General features: G+C 35.2%; 1 protein-coding gene across 1 annotated transcript in view; it reads left to right on the forward strand.

Moving 5' to 3' along the window:
- PGAP1 (post-GPI attachment to proteins inositol deacylase 1) overlaps positions 1-19,636 on the forward strand; it is a 41,888-nt gene extending 22,252 nt beyond the window's left edge. The window contains exons 12-27 of the mRNA XM_070956829.1: positions 2,723-2,774; positions 2,974-3,051; positions 3,445-3,520; positions 3,844-3,917; positions 4,016-4,067; positions 5,514-5,580; positions 7,968-8,073; positions 9,654-9,692; positions 12,028-12,121; positions 13,157-13,247; positions 13,425-13,610; positions 16,050-16,185; positions 16,835-16,885; positions 17,830-18,053; positions 18,635-18,739; positions 19,498-19,636. Of these exons, the coding sequence (XP_070812930.1) occupies positions 2,723-2,774; positions 2,974-3,051; positions 3,445-3,520; positions 3,844-3,917; positions 4,016-4,067; positions 5,514-5,580; positions 7,968-8,073; positions 9,654-9,692; positions 12,028-12,121; positions 13,157-13,247; positions 13,425-13,610; positions 16,050-16,185; positions 16,835-16,885; positions 17,830-18,053; positions 18,635-18,739; positions 19,498-19,636 (1,570 nt within the window). The remainder of the gene's footprint in view (positions 1-2,722; positions 2,775-2,973; positions 3,052-3,444; positions 3,521-3,843; positions 3,918-4,015; positions 4,068-5,513; positions 5,581-7,967; positions 8,074-9,653; positions 9,693-12,027; positions 12,122-13,156; positions 13,248-13,424; positions 13,611-16,049; positions 16,186-16,834; positions 16,886-17,829; positions 18,054-18,634; positions 18,740-19,497) is intronic.
- Positions 19,637-20,338: the final 702 nt, after the last annotated feature.

Genomic DNA, 20,338 nt, shown 5'->3' on the forward strand with positions numbered 1-20,338 from the left:
TGTTGGTCAAGTGGAAGGCATTGTTTATTATGTCCTCCCCTGCCCCATTTATAAGGAGTTTAGGGCCAAATTATAGCTGGTAGGTAAATTCAAGGATCAGATCTCAAACAATTAAACAGTCATGTTGCAGACTGGTTTCCAATTGTTAACAATCAGCTTGCTATTTTGCTCTGCTGTCATTTAAATTTAGAAATAAATTACTGAAGTTCTGAGTTGTACCTATGGCTTTATTTTGTTTTAATCTTCTTGCATACAATGCCCTTATTACTTTGCAATCTTACTAATCTGTTACTTTATTATATTTTATGGTATACTGTATGTTATGACCTATAATTACAACAATAAACTTAACTTGCCTACTAATAAAAAGAGTGATAAAGCCATCTTAAAATAATAAGATACAATACAATATAAAATATAATATAAAAGATGACATCTGAGGGAAAATTATAGTAAATAATCATTAAATAGCTCAATAATTATCATTAATGAAAGAACTGCTGTAGTGGGAGTGACTAGGCATATCATACAGGTAGTATGACTTAAGATCAATCGTTTAACAATCATTCACAATTATGACAGTCTTGGAATGGTTGCCGGGCATAAACCATGGTTCTGCCACCCATGGTCACATGACCGTAACTCAGGTGCTTGGCAATAGGCTGGCATTTACAACTAGTTGCCAAGCCCCCTCCCATGACCATGTGATTGCTATTTATAATCTTCACTGCTGGATTCCCCAGAAACTGAATGAGGAAGGTTGCAAGCAGAGGGGACATTAGTTTTCAGAATTTCAGCTGCATTCCTGTAGCCCCATGAAGGATTTCCCCTCCGTATGTAGAAAGAAGTCAAAACTCTTCGGTGACCTGCAGGAAGGTTTGAGAGTGAGAAGATTGCATGTTGCTTTAATTATGCAAAACAACCTTATCCCATCTTATTACTGTGTTTTCCTGAAAAATAAGCCCTATCCCGAAAATAAGCCCTAGCCTGAATTTTAAACATGATCCTAATATAAGCCTTACCCAAAAAATAAGCCCTACTTAAGGTTATCGTCAGCGGGGGGCATGGCCAGCACTGAAGGTGGTGAGGGTGTAGGGTCCAACGGTGTCTGGCAGCAGCCACAACCTGTGCAGCACAGGTGAGTTGATTACCTGTCCAAGCAGCAGGCAGAGGCTGGGGGAGGCATGTGATCTGGACGTGCTGGGTGGGCTGCAAGAAAGTTGAGAGATGGTGGGTCAAAGTGGGCAGGTGGCTGACCTTCACACAGCAGCACTGGCAGCAAACAGAGCCAGAGGCGGGGTAGGGGGAAGTCAGGTGATCTAGACGCACCATGTGGGCTGTAGGAAAGCCGAGAGTCGTTCGGCTGGAGAAAGTGGGCGGCTGTGGGAGGCTTGTCTTCATGCAGTGGCATTGGCAATAGACTGAGGCAAATGTGTAGAGGTGGAAGGCAGGTAATTCCAACACACTGTGTGGGCCACAGGCAAACTGAGAGATGCAAAGACAAGCCTCCCATGGCCATCCGCCCACTCTGCCCCACCATCTCTTGGCTTGCCTGTGGCCCGCGCACCACATTTGGATTGTATGCCTCCCCCACACCTCTGCCTCCATCTGCTGCTGGTGCAGTCGCGCAAAGACAAGTTTCTTGCAGCTGGCTGCCTGCTAGGGCCCACCGACTCTCAACTTTCCCACAACCCACATGGCGCAGCTGGATTGTGTGCCTCCCCCCACCATGCTTCTGCTGCCGTCTGCTGCTTGGACAGTTAATCAGCTCATCTTTGCTGCACAGGCTGTGCAACCCCAGAGTGGGCCTATTAATGGGCCAGTGGGCTGCAGCTGCTGTCGGACAATGTCGGCCTCCACGCGCTCACATCCTTTTGCCAGGATGCATGCCGGGGGTGGGATGGGGCACCCAGCTGGGCTGATCACCCTGAAATCATGTTTTCCCCAAAATAAATTCTAATGCTTATTTAGGAACCCCCCCAAAATAAGACCGGATCTTATTTTCAGGAAAATATGGTAGGTTATCCCATAAACCTTCCTAGCCTTCTCATCTGTTCTACAGCTCTTTTTCCATGACAGATCAGTCCATATCCCACTGTCACAAGTATCTATCTCCCAAGATCTTCCTGGTCCTTCTCTGGTGTGTCATTTTCAGCCTACTCTACTCTGCAAACTGCTTCTACTGCTTCTTAGATTAACTAATTTAGTTACTTCTAGGCCTGTTTATCTGCTGCCATCTCCAAAATGTACCTGCTCTAATAATACCTTGCTTCTTTCTTTCCTAGCTTCATCCTATGTTTATTTCCCAAAAAAAATTTGCAATGGTGTTTTTTGCAATATGTTTAAATCCTTATCATTATACATCAGAGTTGAATCCAAGCTATTTATTAGTAAATACAGTCTACTTCTTGTGTCTTTATCTCTTCGCAAATTAGTACCACAAAATACTCCTGTCCCTTTAAAAAAAATAGCATTATTTTTAATAATAAAAAATAAATGCTTTCTGAGAAACTGCTTCCTGTGGGCACTTTGTTTTTACTATGTCTCAGCTGCTGTTTTCAGTATTAATAATAGTGGAATTAAATTTATTTTCTAAATTTGTTGGTCAATTGAAGAAAAGCACTAGTCTTGAATGGATTATTATGCATTTCATTCTGAATACATATTCATGAATATTTTGTATAACAGCTCTAATATTTTCATTTTAATATACATTTCACAGTCTGCAAGCAATTGACTTGTCTTGGAATGCTGAGTTACTACCAACGGTCAAGGTATTTATTCTGAACCTCAAAATTCACTAGGTATGTGAATTTATAGGTATGTGACTTATTATGAAAAGTATCATCTCAGACTTAGTAAAATGTTTCGTTCTAATGTTATTATAGATTACACAATTAAATATTAGATAATCTTTAACCTCAATTTTTAAAAACATATTCAAGCATTATTATTATTTGCATTGTTTTTCAGATTGTGACTTTGAAACTTCAAGATTATCCATCTTTGACTCATGTTGTGCTTCATGTTCCAGTAGTTAATGGTATTAAGGTAAAAAAAAAAATTTAAACAGAATTTTCAGAAATGAAATGTGAGTATCCTAAATGAATTTACATATTACATCATGGTGAAATTGCTACAGCAATAATCTTACTCTGTTTGACCATAGCTGCAATAAATGCGGAGAGTTGATATCTTATATTTATAATGGATGAAGCCTTGCTTGGTTTCAGTTACAATGGTAAAGGGTGCATCACTGGAAGCTCTAAAGGTTGAAGAAAGATTTCTATATGGGTTACACAATTGATCAAGCTTTCAGGGTTTTTTTTCTTCAGTATCTGGGTTAAATAAACACAAGTTCTAAATGACATACTGTATTTGGAATGGATAGAAATCCACATATTAGTTTTAATATGACAATAAGTAATTTTGTTTGTCTTGCAGTTTACTTTGGACTGTGAGTTCTTTAATGAAGTTTCAAGAACAGTGCAACTCCCTGTAACCCATCTTTTTAGCTTTGGTAGGTTCAGTTCATTGCATTTGACATATGGATTAATTTTTCTTCTTCCTTCTCCTCCAATTGTGATTTTAAATCTATAATCCTATACAGACTTCTCTGAAAATTGCTCTCACTGTTTCTAGATAGATACAAATAAGATTGTGTTCTTGTCTTTTAACAAAACATTTTTATAAAATGGTTATTTTTTCCCATCTTATTCTTTATGTTTTATTAATAAGGAATTTGTGTGTCTCTGTACAGCTAACATTCAATAAGTCTTCTAAAAATCCATTTTAATTTTTATCTTTTGTTAATTCTAACTAACAAAGCAATAATTTCTGCAGGATTTTCTTCAAGCAAAATCATACTAAATTCAACTGGCCTTATTCACATTGTTCAGCTCCAACATTTTGGCCAGGTATTAATTTTTGAAGTGTATACATTATTTGTTTGGTAGAATCTAATATGGATTAGTTTTGGGAAGTAATACTAATATAGTATGTTATCTTTCTTTAGATATATCAGGCTTTTAACATCTTTATAGAGAGTAAATGCCAGATTCTCAAAGGTAAATTTATTTCCTGAATATTATTTCATATATAAAAATGCTTCTTGTTTATTACTTGCACATCTTATTGCATTCTTATCATTTGTTAAATCAGACTAGTCGTATCAAAACAAGACAAAATGAGAAATTACTGAAACCAATAACAGAATAACAAAATAACAAAGTTGGAAGGGATCTTGGAGATCTTCTAGTTTGTCCCCCTGCTCAAGCAGGAAACCATGTGCCATTTCAGACAAATGATTGTCCAGTCTCTTTTTAAAAACCTTCAGTGTTGGAGCACCCACAATTTCTGAAGGCAAATTGTTCCACTGATTAATTATCGTAACTGGGGGAAAGTTTCTCCTTAGTTCTAGTTTAGATTTAATCTGAAAGTATGTATTTAGGAGCCATAAATCAGTCAGTCAGCAGGGAATCCCACAAGTAGAGGGCCAACCACTGAGAAAGTTTTAATTCTTTTGCCTACCTATGTTAAAAGAGGGCTTATCATCAAGACCGCTACAGTTGATATCAGAGTTCAGGCAACTCATAGATAAGGAACAAATGCTTATAGTTTTTATACAAAAACGATGCATATCTCATTCTCAAGATCCAGCAATATATGGCCCAATACAGTCAGAAGTTATGACAACTGTTAAGTGAAATGCCCATGTGACTGCTCTTCCCAATACAGTCATTAAATGAAAACACAGGTTAGTGACACATGGAGTGACTCAGAGGCCCTAGGAGGTCTAGTGTAGACCCTGTCTAGGGCCTCCCAAAGCCTTCCCCACCCCCTTAAAGCATCCTGTGCTCCACTTCCCACTCCTCAGGATCCCTGCATGCCTTGGGTCTGCTTCTCACTCCACTGGGTCTGACACCCTCCTCCTTATCCCGTATCTCTCATCTCATACTGAAAATCTCTGGAGCTCAGATTAGGGAAGGAAGACAGGCCATTGCGTTGCTGGAAAATGGTGGCCACTTCCAAGATCACATCATGCAACCCAGCAATGGAGCGGCCTGTCCTTCTTCCCCAACGCAAGCACCAGAGTTCCAGGACTCTTTAAAAGGTAAGTGCTTATGGTGAGCTAGTGCAGGGGATGGGGGAAAATAGGCTGGGGGGGAGGGGCTGTACAGCATTGTTGCAATCTGTCATAAGGGCAACTGACTGGGGTGGGGTACTGCAGTGCCTGTAATTTTGGGATCAGGTTGTAAGAAACTTTTTGGGGGTCCGTCGTAACTTCAGGATTACAAGAATTACCTGTAATGGGATCTCTACACTCTACTTTCGGGATTGGGGATGTTCATAAACTTCCACAACTCCAAAAGGAGATTTTAAGAATAAATTGTTACTGTTCAAAACTATTCTTTTGATAGGAACTGATTGGGTATTACCCAATTATCCTTATGATTTGTTAAACTTGAAGTACTTAAAAATGATTTATTTTGTGCTTTCATTTGTCCCTTAAGAAAGAAAACCCAGTGTATATCAACTTCATATACCATGGTCACATGAAGATTCCTTAACTTTGTCACAGTAAGGATTTCTCATTCTTTATTTACATTGTTGAAATATAATAGGCTATAAAGTATTTTCTGCCTATTTTACAAAACAGATATCTTTTTACTTCTGATAGATAGATATGCTTCATGAAAATTGTAAGTTAAAAATCCAATTTACGTATACAGTCATTTGCCTAAACAAGTAAGTAAGGGGAATCAGGCAGGAATAACCAGGAATCTTGGCTTCTGACAGAAATTGGGACCGGATTTCTAGTCATTATGGTAAGTCATTATGGTAGTAAGTTGAGGTACCTAGATGACAAACCCAATTTTAAGACACTTGTTGTGGCACTTGTTAAGCAAAATCACCATGATCATTAAGCAAATCCATGGTTCTTAAACATGGTCATAAATGGAACCCATTCAGAATGCCGAACTGGAAACAGGCAAAAATACTGAAACAGGCAAAAAACAACGCAAATTGTGGCCAAGTGACAGTGCAACCAGTTGTAAAGGTAAGATGGTTGTAACACACCTGAAATGCATTTATGTGACTGCCAGGGGGGGTGGCACAGTATTTTATGATGGCTAAAAGTGCTTTACAGGCCATAAAGCACTAGTTCCAGGCCTCTTGTAATCTTGAATAGTCATTAAGCTGAGTACTATTTGAATAATTTATTTGGTTTACATCAAAACAGTCCTAATTTTCTTTCCCCAAAGGTAGCTTATAGATTTACCACAGCTTTCGTGTACTGATGATGTAGTTTTCCTGTCTGAGACCTTAACTGGATTAAAGTGTGCTTTGAGAGCCTTTGCCTTTTATTGTAAGGACAAAGAATTAGTAATACATTTTGAAAAAAATAAAAAATGAAAATCCTAATATTTGCTAAATGCTCTAGGTGGCAATTAAATGGCCATGTAATTGAGCAAATCAAGGCCTTTCAGTATCTTAGACTTATTTTTCAGACTTCCAGTAAGGGAAGTACTATGTCATTCACAATCTTCAAATATTAACTTTGGCAACTGGAACGTTCTGATTGGGAGTAGGGCATTACTTATCCTTATCTACCAATGTGCCCTTCCAGCTCTTACATGTTCATATGTATGTTGAATGTTTTACACTGTGTCTCAAATGTAGTCCTTTGTTAAGAGTGAAAGTAAAATTTAACTAATTTTTTAGCTATTGCTTAAGGCTTAAATATTGCCTGCAAACGTATCCCTTTTGATACTAGATGATTATTTCAGTGATAGTTAGAAGAGATATTTACTAAAGAAACTGTACTTCTTTGGATTTTATGAGGGAGATCATTTATTTGTTTTAGAGTTCTCTTTGAGCTTTTGGCTGAATTGGATTGGAGAAAACATTACTTATTTGATTTGCCTGTTAAGAGAGAGGTTATGGGATGAAGAGCTATTTGTCACCTCTTCCTAGTTAACAAATAGGTTAACAAGGAAGAGGTGAAGAGATTATGAAATTGTTTATACTTGTCACGGTGCAGATGGAAAGTTGCTTTCTTAGGGGGGAGGGTTTATTTTTGCTTTCTTGCACCTTTTTTTTCTTTCTTTTTAGTTTGTATTATCTTTTATTGTTCCATCTACAGCAGTTATAAATGTATTACAAAATATAAGCACTGTAGGTCCTTGTTTTATCAGTTTTTATTAGAATTTCAGCATTATAGCCTATTGAATATACAATATTTGTGTGCACAAATACATGCACATGCATGTGATGTTGAATATTTCAATTTTTTTCTTTACGGGAATTCTGAAAATATTCAAATGTATACATGCAGATACACACACACACACACACACACACACACACACACACACACACACACCATGGTGAAATTTCTCCATCAATCCATGATACTTCTCATTTGTATGTTATGGAATAATTCCAAAAATGACAGCAGTCTAAGAAGAGGCTGTATCACTCCCTTTAACTCTTATTTTTCCAAACACTTTCCATCTTCCATTTGCTGTTTTCAATCCTGGTCTGATTATTTTTATTTCTGACTAACATTAAGCAGGGTTCATTAGAGTTTTTAATTAGATTGTATCATCTTTTAAAGTTTCTTTTGCAGTTAAATGAGACTAAGGGGCCACTTATCAAAATATGAAATTGGACCATTCTAGAGGTTTTTGTTATAAAATGTATTGTTATTATTTTTGTTTATTTCTTGTGAGCTGCCAAGAATTTTTTGTGATTGCAGTAGGGTATACATTTGATTAACATATAATAAATAAAGATAGAATTGCACAAAAATATTTAGTGTATGCTTTTTTAAATTAAGTGTTAATGTTTCATGTAGTTGCTCCCTCGTGACTGTAGCACTTATCTCCATCTTAAGTTTGATTTGTGTTTAGATGTGATGCCTTACTTTGCAGATTAATAGTTTTTAAAATTAACTATTTTAGGGATTCTTTGACTGAGATTTCTGCAAAATTGCACATTGCACAGCCTGAAAATGACTCTACAGTTCCTTTGTTGAAAATATATTCATCTTCAGATTGTCAATATGAAGTAAGTAAAAACTATAAAAATGTTCAATTCCTTCAGGTTTTCTTCAGAATAAGGCAGCCTATATTGTTTATTTGTTTATTTATTTTATAAATTTATATAACACCTTAGTCACAAAGTACTTCTATGGATTGTATACAAAAATAATGAAAGTCTTTTGAAAAACTAAGGCTAAATGATCTTTGCTTTCACCTTTAATGTACTGTATTTGTGACTTACGGGCTCATTTTAAATGTATAGAGTTCAGTGACCATTCAAAGTGGCTTGTTGAATGAGTGGTCCTTGAAATTCTGGCCATTGCTGCAGTCAAACACTTACGAAATCCTGTAGTCATATGATTGCTGTTTGTGACTCCCCTGCATGCTTCTCACAAGCAAAGCCAATGAGGAAGCTGGCAGGGAAGGTTGCAAGTTGCACTGGTGATTCCCCCCAGTCTTTATGCACTGATACTGCATTATCCTCTCCCAGTTTTCCTGCACTCACACCAACCCAACAATCTTCTGCTTGCACAGTGCCACAGCACCAGCCTCCCCCAATTTGTGCATGAACTTTGTCAGTTTCCTCCACACACCTGTATACCCACATGCACCTTTCCTGATATTCTTTCCACTTTCTGTTTTAACAATCTGCATGTCTTGGGGTTACAATGGCAACTAGGTTGCTGGGATTGTCCTTGCTAAGCGATACAATTACATGATCTCTCACTTTGCAACCATGTTGCTTAGTGATGGCAATCCTGGTCCCAATGTCTTTGTGACTGGACGACTATTTATATTGTATTTCTTAAAAGATATAAAAATAGCAAGAATGAAGTACATCTATCACTGTATAAACGGCACAGCTGAAGCCATGAAACCAACATAATGACCTTCTAGTTCTAGTTGAACTTCTGGACTTGGAAAAGCATTAATGCTGATTTGGGGTGGGGAGAGGAGGGGTAGTTTCAACCTAATGGTGAAATAGGTAAAATAGTTTCAACCTAATGGTGAAAAGCATCAGTGTTCATATGAGTTAACAAGCTCTCTGGGAGATGTATGACCTGAGACACTCGATCCTTGGAAGACCTGACTTGGACGGTAAAAAAGACCCAAAGAATATCTGATTAGTATTAACAGAAGGACTTCAATCTGTACTTGGCAAGAGACTGGAAGCTTAAGGTAGTTTAATAAGAGAGAGAAGCTATGAAATTCAATCTTCAGAAGTAACTTTTATTTTTGTAAAGCATTTTAGTAACTTTATATGGAGATCACTTAAAATGTGGATCACTGTGGACAAGGAGTCTTCATCTACCGTGTTTCCCCCAAAATAAGACCCTGTCTTATATTTTTTTGAACCCTGAAATAAGCGCTTGGCCTTATTGCCATGGGTTTAAAAGCCCGATTGGGCTTATTATCAGAGAATGTCTTATTTTGGGGGAAACAGGGTAGGAGAGACTGGGCTGGGGTTGATGCACAATCTAAACTAGAAGGCATTTTGGTACTATGGGCACTTACTGCATTTAACTTTCCAGTAAAAGTTTTTAATTTTTTTATCTCAAATATTTGTTTTTAAATAATAACTCTTCAATGTATGTGTTGAACTAGGTAACTGTCAAGACCTCTTTTCTGCAGGTCCTTGGTCAGGTAAGATTTTATTTAATAGCTTATATACAATTATGTTTAAGTAGATTAAGAGAAGTAAAATTTGCAACTTAATGCAATTTGATACATTTTTTAATTGATCTGTTACTGTTAGAGCAGTGTTATTATTTAAGGCTTAATAGTGGCTTTAAAAGGTTAATCATGGCTTTATAAAGCCCTAAATAAAATTCACTTACTAGACTTCTCTATGGAAGGTTTGTGCCCAATAGATTTTGATGATATTAAAATTACTTTCAAACAATGAATTTGGGATATGGATCACCAAACAAATTTAAGCAAGGTGTCACACCCCAATATTCCAAAAGGGTTCACTCCAACCTCCTACTTATTATTCATTACAATTCTGACATTTCATAAGGCCCTCATCTTACCTGGGCCCTCAGCAGTTCTTTTGGGATGTTTAAAGGTACTCATGTGCACCTTTGGTTAGGTCCATGCAGTGCAATAGAAACTCTTAACTCTCATGCTAGTATGCTGCTCTCTATATCCTATTTTATTTGAGTATATCTCTTCTTAATTATTTAGATCCTATCATTGTTTTCTATTAGATATTTTATTGTATTTGGCCTTGGGGTCGTAATAAACTGATTGATTGAGGAAATTGTGTGAATAACTGATGCCTCCAGCTGCTTTTCAGTACTACATACTATATTTTTCCAACAAAATGTATCAGCAGAATGGGACATAAATCTGCCTCGTTATACTGTATTATAAATAAGCAATCATGAATTCATAGAATCCTCATTTTGTGTTAAAATAAATAATGTGTACCTGCCTGTTTTAAGGCAGAATTTAAAGTAGTTGTGTAATTACTGTAAAAATATTGTGGGAGGGAAGTGCACTAGGAAAATAATTTAAAATGGCGAAATGTTCTGAGCAAATGTAGTAGTTACCTTTGCCACTGGATATATGCACCTTCTCTCATAGGAGATTTTTTTTGTATATTCAAAAATCTTTGAGCTATGCTTAATGCAACTACTGTATATAATTAAACAATTGCACTAAATTGAATTTTGAGCTAGCATGTCTAGGGTCATTAGGTATAGTATAATATAGATCTGATCAGATCTGTTACTTGTTTACAGGAAATATTGAAATTATATATATATATATATATATATATATATATATATATATATATATATATATATATATATATATATATATATATATGCTGAAGTAGAAATTTAGATATTGAATAAAGCAATGTTACTATTTTTAAGTAAAAAGCATAAACTGAAAAAAACACACATTTCAGAAAGTTTCAGCAAGCTTGTAAATAGTATTGTCATTGCTACAGTGAAATTTACTGTAAATTATTTAAAGTAAGTTTTGTAGATGACACTTCAGTATTACAGATAACATTCTAAACATGTTGAAAAATTCCAATGAGCTGTTTTGGAGCAGGATGGGACAGCAACAAAATGGCAGCTGATATTGTCTGTTAGTGTATTAAAATTCCCAGATTAGTTTCATTTAAATCCATCTTGCCTTAATTTAAACATTTTCCACGTAAGTGGTCACATTCTAGATACTTTAGGTACACATATCACCGTCCATGCTTTTTTTAAAAAAATAATGAAGGTTAGATTCTGATCATTCAGTAAGACACTAATGAGTCCCAAAGTAATCTGAACATTTCCAAGCTTTTTTGTAAATTGCTAACCACACTTTGATATTAATATTTATGCTGATCTGATCTCATACATATTGTGATAGAATATCCACCTGAAGAAGCATTGGAAGGGAATCTTGGCAGCACAGAGCTTTCTCAGGAAGGAGACAGTATATTCCAGAGAGAAGCTCAAATTAAGAAACTGCAGTCCTGAGCTAGAATTTCTCTGGATATATCTAATAGGCTAGAGGGTTATAGCTTTAGCTCAGCAAGATTCTGTCCATTAGGATCATTAGGAGCAAATAAAGGATTGGACTAAATTGGATTTCACCGTGCCGTTTTTGGGCTTAAAGCACTTACTAAAGCTCATAGACATGTAGTTTTCTACAACTCATGCTATCTTGCTATTCTTTAATATTTATATTGGAACATATGATCTTCCTACAAATCAGTGAGAAAATAGATTCACTTCCTAATCTTTTTTGCTTAATAGATTTTTGCGAGTGAATTGGTTAGGATTGGAAATCTTTTATGCAAGTCTTGCTCTTTCCATGAATACTCAGAATGGTCTCAAGCAAGACACTTTGTTATATTTGTACAAAGAATTGTAAGAATGACTAAGGTAGTTAGTATAGGAATCAAGGAAAAGGTGGAATGAATTTTCCATGTTCTTGTTTTCCAAAAAACATCTTTGTTTTGTAGGTGATAAGATTCCATGGTGGCACTCTTCCTATGTACATTATTTCTAATATTCTTCTTGCCTACAGAAGACAGTTAAGGTCCCTAGTGTCAACAGGTAACATTACATGAAAAGATTTTTAAGCAAGGTTTGTTTATCGCTAAAAAAACTAGTTCACATTGCATTTAATTTTATGTTTTTTATGTTCTGTGTCATCGCTTTTAAAACAAGGCTGACATTTGTTAGAAACTATTTATAATGAAACAAATCCCTTTTAGAATGTAAAGAGATAAAATGTTTGCATTATTAGTAATTAGTGAATTATGAATATTTCATAGCTTATTGACTTTTACAGGATCATATTTTAAAATAAGGTTTTTACAACACAGGTAGTCCTCAAGTTACAATGACAATTGGGACCAGAATTTCTGTCACTAAGCAATGCAGTCATAAAGCTCGATTCCACTTGACTGCATCCCTTAGCAACAGCAATCCCGGTCTCCCTTTGTTGTTGTTGAATCCCACCAGTCATTAGACAAGGACCCATACTGATCCAAGCCATTCCTGTCTAGATCCCTCCCAGGCTCGAGCCTCAGTTCTTCCAAAGTAAGGGACTACCTCTCCTGCAATGCCCCCCAACTGCTTTTAAATCATCTGGGGTGGGGAGAACACAGGGAAGCAGGGGCCTGGGAGTGCAGGGGGCCAAAAGGGCAGAAATGGGGGAGAGATAGGTAAGTAAGAGGAGTTAAAGCATCCCTGTGGTTGATCTTATGGTCGTAACTTCAGGGACTGCACTTAAGTGCCATTTGTTCAGTGCCTCCGTAATTTCAAATGGTCACTGAATGAATTATCATAACTCGAAGGAATAAATCTTTTGAAAAGCATATTTCTAAAGAATTGCCTTATACTGGGCTTTTTAATAAGACTTGTAAACTGGACGTGGAAATGTATGCATGAAACTAAACATTATTTTAATTTAAATATAGATATTTAAATATCTGTTTGTGCTCAAGTAAAAAGATAGCCTGAGAAGTAATTGATTTTAATAGTATAATTTCTAAGCATTTTCAAATGTACTCTAAAAAGATAAATATTAACTTTATTATTTAATTTGTGAACATGTGGTTTCAGATATTTTTTCTTTTGTTCCAGGTCAGTGTTCAGACTTTGTTCCTGCACTTACTAAAGCAGCTAAGCCTTATAAAATAGAACCCATAGCATACATGATTAAGTTCTTGTTGGGGTATGTTTCTTTTTAATATTTTTAACATATTTTTATCTTAGTTACATAATTTTTCTCGAACATTTGCATTTTTGTAACTATTTACAACGTTAATTTTGCAGCTAAGATTAATTACTAGTTTTGGGAAATGCAGGTAATCAAACCAAATGACTATCATGCTATTTTTTTTTTTTTTAGACTTAACTGGTTTAAAGGACTCAGGAATTCAGAGCTGGATCGTGTCACAGTGAACAACCAGGACTTGTGGTTTCCTTTTGTATCCCTGATTCTCTTTATGTTTGGGACTGGCATAGCCTATTGGGGTGGCATACTTCTTGAATCGTCTATAAGGCTCTTATCTTCATTGCAATTAGTTTTGACAAGGTAAAAACCAATAAATAAATATCACAAGCACAATGCAAAGGTTTCTGATGTAGCCCCTAGTTTGGATAAGTAACACTCTCTGAACCTGTAGTTACTAGTATTACACACAAACCATTGTATAACTTAAAAGGCAACAGGAATCAATTATTTACTACATTTCTGTGTTCTACAGGCAACACTTGTACAAAAGGTAAAATGACTCCAGCAATTTGACAGATTGGAAATGGGTCATATTTGTTCTAAGTGACTTGATCGTCTTTTCTGAGAATGGAAAGTTAACAACACTTGAAATGACACACACACACACACACACACACACACACACATAACAGAAGTATTGCTGCCAAGTAAACTATTTGGATGTGTCTCAGATCACCAAGAATAGAACTTGAAAATGTCTTTATCTTTTAATAAAACAATAAGAAAATTGGAAGAAAAATCTCTATGTATTCATAATACATAGTAATTTTTTGCTAGGCCAATGAAAAATTCACAAAATTATGTGCAAACTTTTGAATTTTCTAGAGTTGTTAATTGGATTAGGGCAAAAAGGAGAAAGGGTAAGTAATTAATTCTGAATATCAATATTTTCCCACTTTTGGCATGTGGGAAGAAACTTCAGACATACAAATTTTGTCCTGATAAATGCTTCAATTCAAAGAAAATGCCTGTCTTCATTTCTTGCTTCATTGAGAAGCAAGAAAAATCCCTCCAAATAATCTAGCTGGGTTCTACTAATCATAGTTCCAAGACACTATGGATCTTGTTGGGAATTTTATTAAGGTGACCAACTTTTTTACAATGAGAAGGAGGACACGTGTGTGTGCCATGTCGTGTTTTGGTAAGAAGTAAACAAAGCCACTTGCACGCAGTGCACTCTCTCAAAACAATTCTCCTGTGCGGAGCGCATGTGTCTCATAATCACGTCTCGCCACATGGTACTGAGCCTTGACGAATCGTCATGTCAAATACAAATACATCACATCGCACGCAACGGATCGGATCGGCATCGATCAGATATGGAGATTTACAGATAAGTCTTCAAATATCGAAAAGGAGGACATGTAGGAGGACACTTTTCAAGAGAGGACAGAACTTACAAAAGAAGGACTGTCCTCCCTAAAGGAGGACAATTGGTTACCTTAATTTTATGAAATTGAAAAGTTGCGACTTTTAAAACTTTGTTGTTATTGTTATTAAGAAAGTTATTGATCTTCCTGAAAAGTACTTCTGAATTCAGAAACAGTCTTTTAAGCAAGGCAGGATATATTATGCATAGAATGTATTCATAAACAGACATGTTAAATTTTAAACTCATTTGGAAGAACTATAACAATATATAATATGAGTAAAATATTCTACCAATTAATTGATAAAATCCTCCCACCCTTATATCATAGACCAAGGATAGGAAATATAGTAGCTTCCAGATGTTTTAGATTTCACGCCTATCAGTGTAGGTTATCAAAGCTGCTGCCAATTTGTTAGGAGTATTTTAGTTTGAAATACTTCAGCCTGCCTACTCTTGCTATAAACAAATTTGTAGTTTAATTAAACGGTACTTTTAAACAGTAATTTTATGTTAAGTAGAACAACCAGCTGTTCATTTGTATCTTTTTTGTGTTCTATTGTTTCCCTCTTAGTATGTTATTACATACTAAGTGGAAAAAGGATAAGGTGGGGTGGGGTGAAATGAAATGAGATGAGACGAGATAGCCTTTATTGTCACTTTTTTCAATGAACACACTGGCTCACATTCAGGGGTTGGTTCCACTTACCTTTACCACTGGTTTGCAATGGGAGCGTGCGCACACACTTCTATCCATGCGCAGAAGCTTCTGCGCATGCGCAGATCGTCAGTAATGATGTCGGGGCGGATGGGCGGAGCCTCCCGCCACCATTACTACCGGTTAGCAAGAACCAGATTGAACCGGGAGCAACCCACCACTGCTCACATTAAAAAATGAAATTCTAATGCCTGCTTTCAAAAGAAAATAAGCCAAGATGTTGAAAATCCACCCATATAATGGTAAACTGTGCAACAAAATCTGAAACAGCTAATTGTAGGAGGGATAAGCTCATTATGCATAACCTGTGTCGCTATGCATTTAGGTATCATGGCAAACTATGATTAAGAAACTTAGCATTTCTGATTTGGCAAAGCCAAGGTTGCAATTAAATAACAAATCATTTCAAATGTTGACTCCTGCTGAGACTACTGAATCTCAATTTAATATTGAGTAATCAAATAATGGAAAACAGCCAAGCAACTTTCAACCAACATTTGAATGTTAGAGCTCTAAAAAGTCAGTCTGCAGCTTGAGTCACAATGGTACTTACCATAAACCACCGTTTGATGTGAAGTTTAAACTCTGTCATTTTGTTTTTTAATATAATTAATATTTTATTTCATAAATGTGTTTATTTTGTATTTGTTAGACCCTCTGGACTTCCATCTGACAACAGTCTGATTACCCGATTAAGGTTTTCTGTTGCGGTTTCAATGTTTTTTCTTAGCTGGACTACCTGTGGAGCACTGGCAATAATGATGACTTATTTTCATTATATATTCAAGGTATTTAAACAATAAAAGTTATGTGATATAATACAATACAAACATAGTATTGACATTTTTAGACTACAGGTTGATTAGTTAATTTCCCACTAGTTTATGTTAAGCATGGAAGATCATAGGCTTCTGCTAGTTTGGCCTTTAGATCATCCACCCTGCCTATATATGAGTCTATATACAACCTATGTGTAAAAATTTACTGCTGATGTTTCTGGTAATCAACACAGAAGTGTCTCTAGGGAAAAGTCAGAAGGAGAGAGCGCTTTTGGATAATTCTCAACCAAGTTATACAATTTGTCCCTTTGCCCCTGAAATAGGCTAATGCTCCCTGCTCATTAATCTTTCTATCCAAGGAAGAAAGCAGACTGAAATATTTTAAAAATGGATTATAAATAACGTAGCAGTAAAATCCCAAAGAAGGTCCAGGTATGCAGAGATTATATATGAATTCAATAATATGGTAAGAATGTAAAGTGCTCAAGCAATACAAGGAAACCACAAAGATGCCAGATAAGAGCTTTAAAAATATTTAAAGAGTAAACTGTAGAACAAAGAAGTACAGAATAGTAGAGCACAACCATTAACTTTAAGGAGCTATGATCATAGGCATATAATGTTGTGGCAGAACTAAAATATATGCTTGTTGTTACAGGTTGTTAATTTCCATTCAAATTTAAGATCTGAACTAAGTGTTTGTAATGCGGTAAGTCTGTTTATTGTATGCTTTTTGTGGTTGGCTTAAGAACATTCATGTCTTAACATATACAGAGTTCCTGTTCTTGCCTACTGCTTGCAGAATATTACACCACATTGTTTCATGGGGATTTACTATTTCCCCACCCCCATGGTGAAAGGCTGAAAAAAAATCTATTAGATCAGGTTTAGTTTGCCACTGTAATCTTTTGTCTCCAATCTCCTAGCTTCTTTTTAAAGAAGAAATAGATTACTTGCTGTTTTATTTTAGTGTTTCCAATGCTTGAATAAATCTTCATAACAATGCAGTGTCAAGATAGCACCATGAGAGGAAGTCCAAGCATTTGAGCAACTGAACACCATGAGAGGAAATGAGGCAGAAAATAGGTTCATATGAGCATTGGTTATGTCAGTGTTGGCTCTCTAGCTCTTTGTATATTATTTCTTTTCAGTTTATGTCCCATTCTTCCCCAAGTATTTTATAGAAGAAACAATAATTATAATTCTCAATCTTAGGATCACTATCTAAAATAGGGGTCTATAGGGGTTTGGAGACCCCTGATCTAAAAGACACAATATATAAGGGAAAGGATTGGAGAAAAAGAAATGATCTACTTCTGTTCAGGGCAAGGTAGTCCCTCAAAACACACACAAAGAGCTCATTATTTATTTATGTTTTAATGTATTTTTAGTATCTCCTGCAAAATTTTGCCGTAGAATGAGTGCTAAACTGCAAGAAATAACCAAGAGGGGGACAGCAATTAAAAATAGTAATAATCCTTCATCAGGAAGGAGTCTGATTTAAAATAAAACAATAATATATAATCTCATGAATTTAAACGACTGAATTATGTCATGCTATTATTAAATTATTTTGTGGGCATTTCAATTTACTCTTTATATTTCTATTAACTAATGCTGAAAATTTTTTGAAATATATTTATATTTTTATAGCCCATAAAGAATCCAGAACCTAAATCAGATGATTCAGAAAACGAAGGGAGGAACAGCTGCAGATCAGAGGATTGCCCTTCAGAAGCAAGAAACTCATTTAGCACCACCATGGCCAATGACAGCATTATAGATAGCCTTAAGATGCATGTTACTGTCATCAACTTAATCACATGGATTGTGCTTCTTAGTTGTCCATCTTTAATTTATTGGCTAAAAAATATCAGGTAATCACCCCAAATTTGCAAGTTTTATTTTATAAAATCTGTTATGAGATGGCCCTATAAGGTAATGTATGTGCTATTAGAAGACTTCATGAAGTATTTAGATGTGTAGATGAAATCAACCCAGTTGATTTATGAATGTGAGAGGCAGTCACAGTACATTAGCAGGCAGAAAACTAGAGAAAAAAATATTTAAAAGTTGAAAGAAAAAATGGCTGCAAGAAAATGTAGAACCACAAATGTTTTAAATTTTAGCATACTGGGAACCTATCTTGAAATGAAAAATCCATTATAAATATTTTTTCATTATCTTAAAATTGGCATTGGTTTTTTTTTACAGTTTCTGAAATATGAGGTAGTTCATAGTAATTCAATATTTTTATTGTTAAAGCAGCTTTAATTAAGAGAAAAAGTTGCATTTGGGCCATCTAATGACATGGTATTGTTTTCCCTATTTCTCTGCTTGTTTTATTTTCAAGAATCTTTTCAGCTCCTTACTGCATTTTGTTGTTGTTACTAGAAAAATAATTTTGCATGTGAGTAATACAAATTGCAAATTTGTATTTTCTTTCTTTTTAACTTAGATACCATATCAGACTTGATCCTGATCCATGCAGATTTGTTGCTGTTATTCTGATAGTCATTTTGGGTATACTCATGAATACAAGTACTACAAAACTTAAATCAAGGTACTTTAATTATCTTTGTTTTAAATTGTACTACATTGAACACTCTTGTATCACATTGTATTCCTTTCTTATAGTACATTATTAGGAGTTGGACCAAAGCAAAGAAGAATCTTTTAACTTTCAGAACTGCTTTAAATCCAACAAAAGCTCTCTGCAGCAAGAGGATGGAGATGAGATTTGTTTATTTTCATCTTGTTCCAAACCTATTTTTTTTTCTTTTCCTACACTAAAAATAAAGTAAATTTTACAGATCATTTCAGATCAGTTTGCAATTCTGCTAGCTGACAACTCTCATAGTAATTATTACAGAAAATAAAGAAATTCTATGAATTGCTCTCTTATAAACTGGTGAGGGAGGGAATGGAAGTCTATATTGACTTTATACATTGTTTTCTTTTAAATGTCAGCCATGGGGTAGATGGTTCTCCTACAAGCTGAGGTGATACAATTCCAATTTCCCATCTTAGCATATTCTAGGATGTTTTACTGCAAAGAAATTCTATCTTGAACATTACTCCATAGTATTGCTTCAATAATATCTGTTGTTTATTTGCTACATTAGCCTTTCCAGCTTGATTGCCCATCTACCAATAAATTGTACCTGAATCTCCAGTCAGCATAACCATGTTGGCTTGGGAATTGTGGGAGTTGAAATCAAATACCACTTGAGGTTAGGAAAGACTAAGACTAACAAAAGTACTCATACATCTTATTGCTTGAATAATTTTATTTTATTCTCTTTCTTTCTCTTCCTACAGTAAATTATTGAAGATTGCAGCATATTTTCCAGTTCTTTTCTCTGTTGCTGCTGTAGTTTTTGCACCTGTTTATTTATATCAAATGCCATACTTTGTAATAATTCCTCTTTTTTTACATTCATTGTGCAGCATTGTGTAAAATCTTTAGCTGGCCAAAACAGTAATAGATGCAGAAGTATAGATAATATAAGAAAACCTAAGCCACATCTTCTATCAGTGGTAGAAAATGGAAAGGCTTTAGGTTTCCAAAGAGATATTTCATGACAAGAGAACAATATTTTTACTTACTAATTTTTAAAAGAAATGCATAAATCTGTTACTCAGTAAGCTCTTTGTTCTTGATACTGAAGGAAAACATGGTTGCATCGGTTCCTTGGTATTGAAGCAAATGGCTTATACTTATTTATTTTAAAATTGCAAGTTTTTATGTCCAATATATTTCTGTGTACTTACTTCATTGAATCACCACTCCCATATTTATTTTGGCAATATTAATATTGGAGTAAATAAGATATCAGTTTGTATTGCAAAATAACTTCATACAACCAAAACCTTTTGCATAATTATTTGAATTCAAGAATTGAAGAATTAGACATCCAGCCACAGTAGAAATGGAACGTTAATAGAGTATTTTCTGCATAGAAGCCATTTTATTCAAGGGCAGTGAAACCCTGCATTGTGTAAATGATCATTTCTCTAATACATTTCTTTCTAGATACGTCACTGGACAATTCTTATAATTCGTAATAACCATGTTGGAAAGACTAGGTTAAAGATAGACAAACAAGACAATTCAGAAAACTTCCTTAGAGCCACATACAGAGATTTTAAAAATGCATCC

This window comes from Pituophis catenifer, unplaced genomic scaffold, assembly GCF_029215685.1.
Source record: "Pituophis catenifer annectens isolate HBS135680 unplaced genomic scaffold, rPitCat1.0.hap2 SCAF_1, whole genome shotgun sequence".
Classification (NCBI taxonomy): Eukaryota; Metazoa; Chordata; class Lepidosauria; order Squamata; family Colubridae; genus Pituophis; species Pituophis catenifer.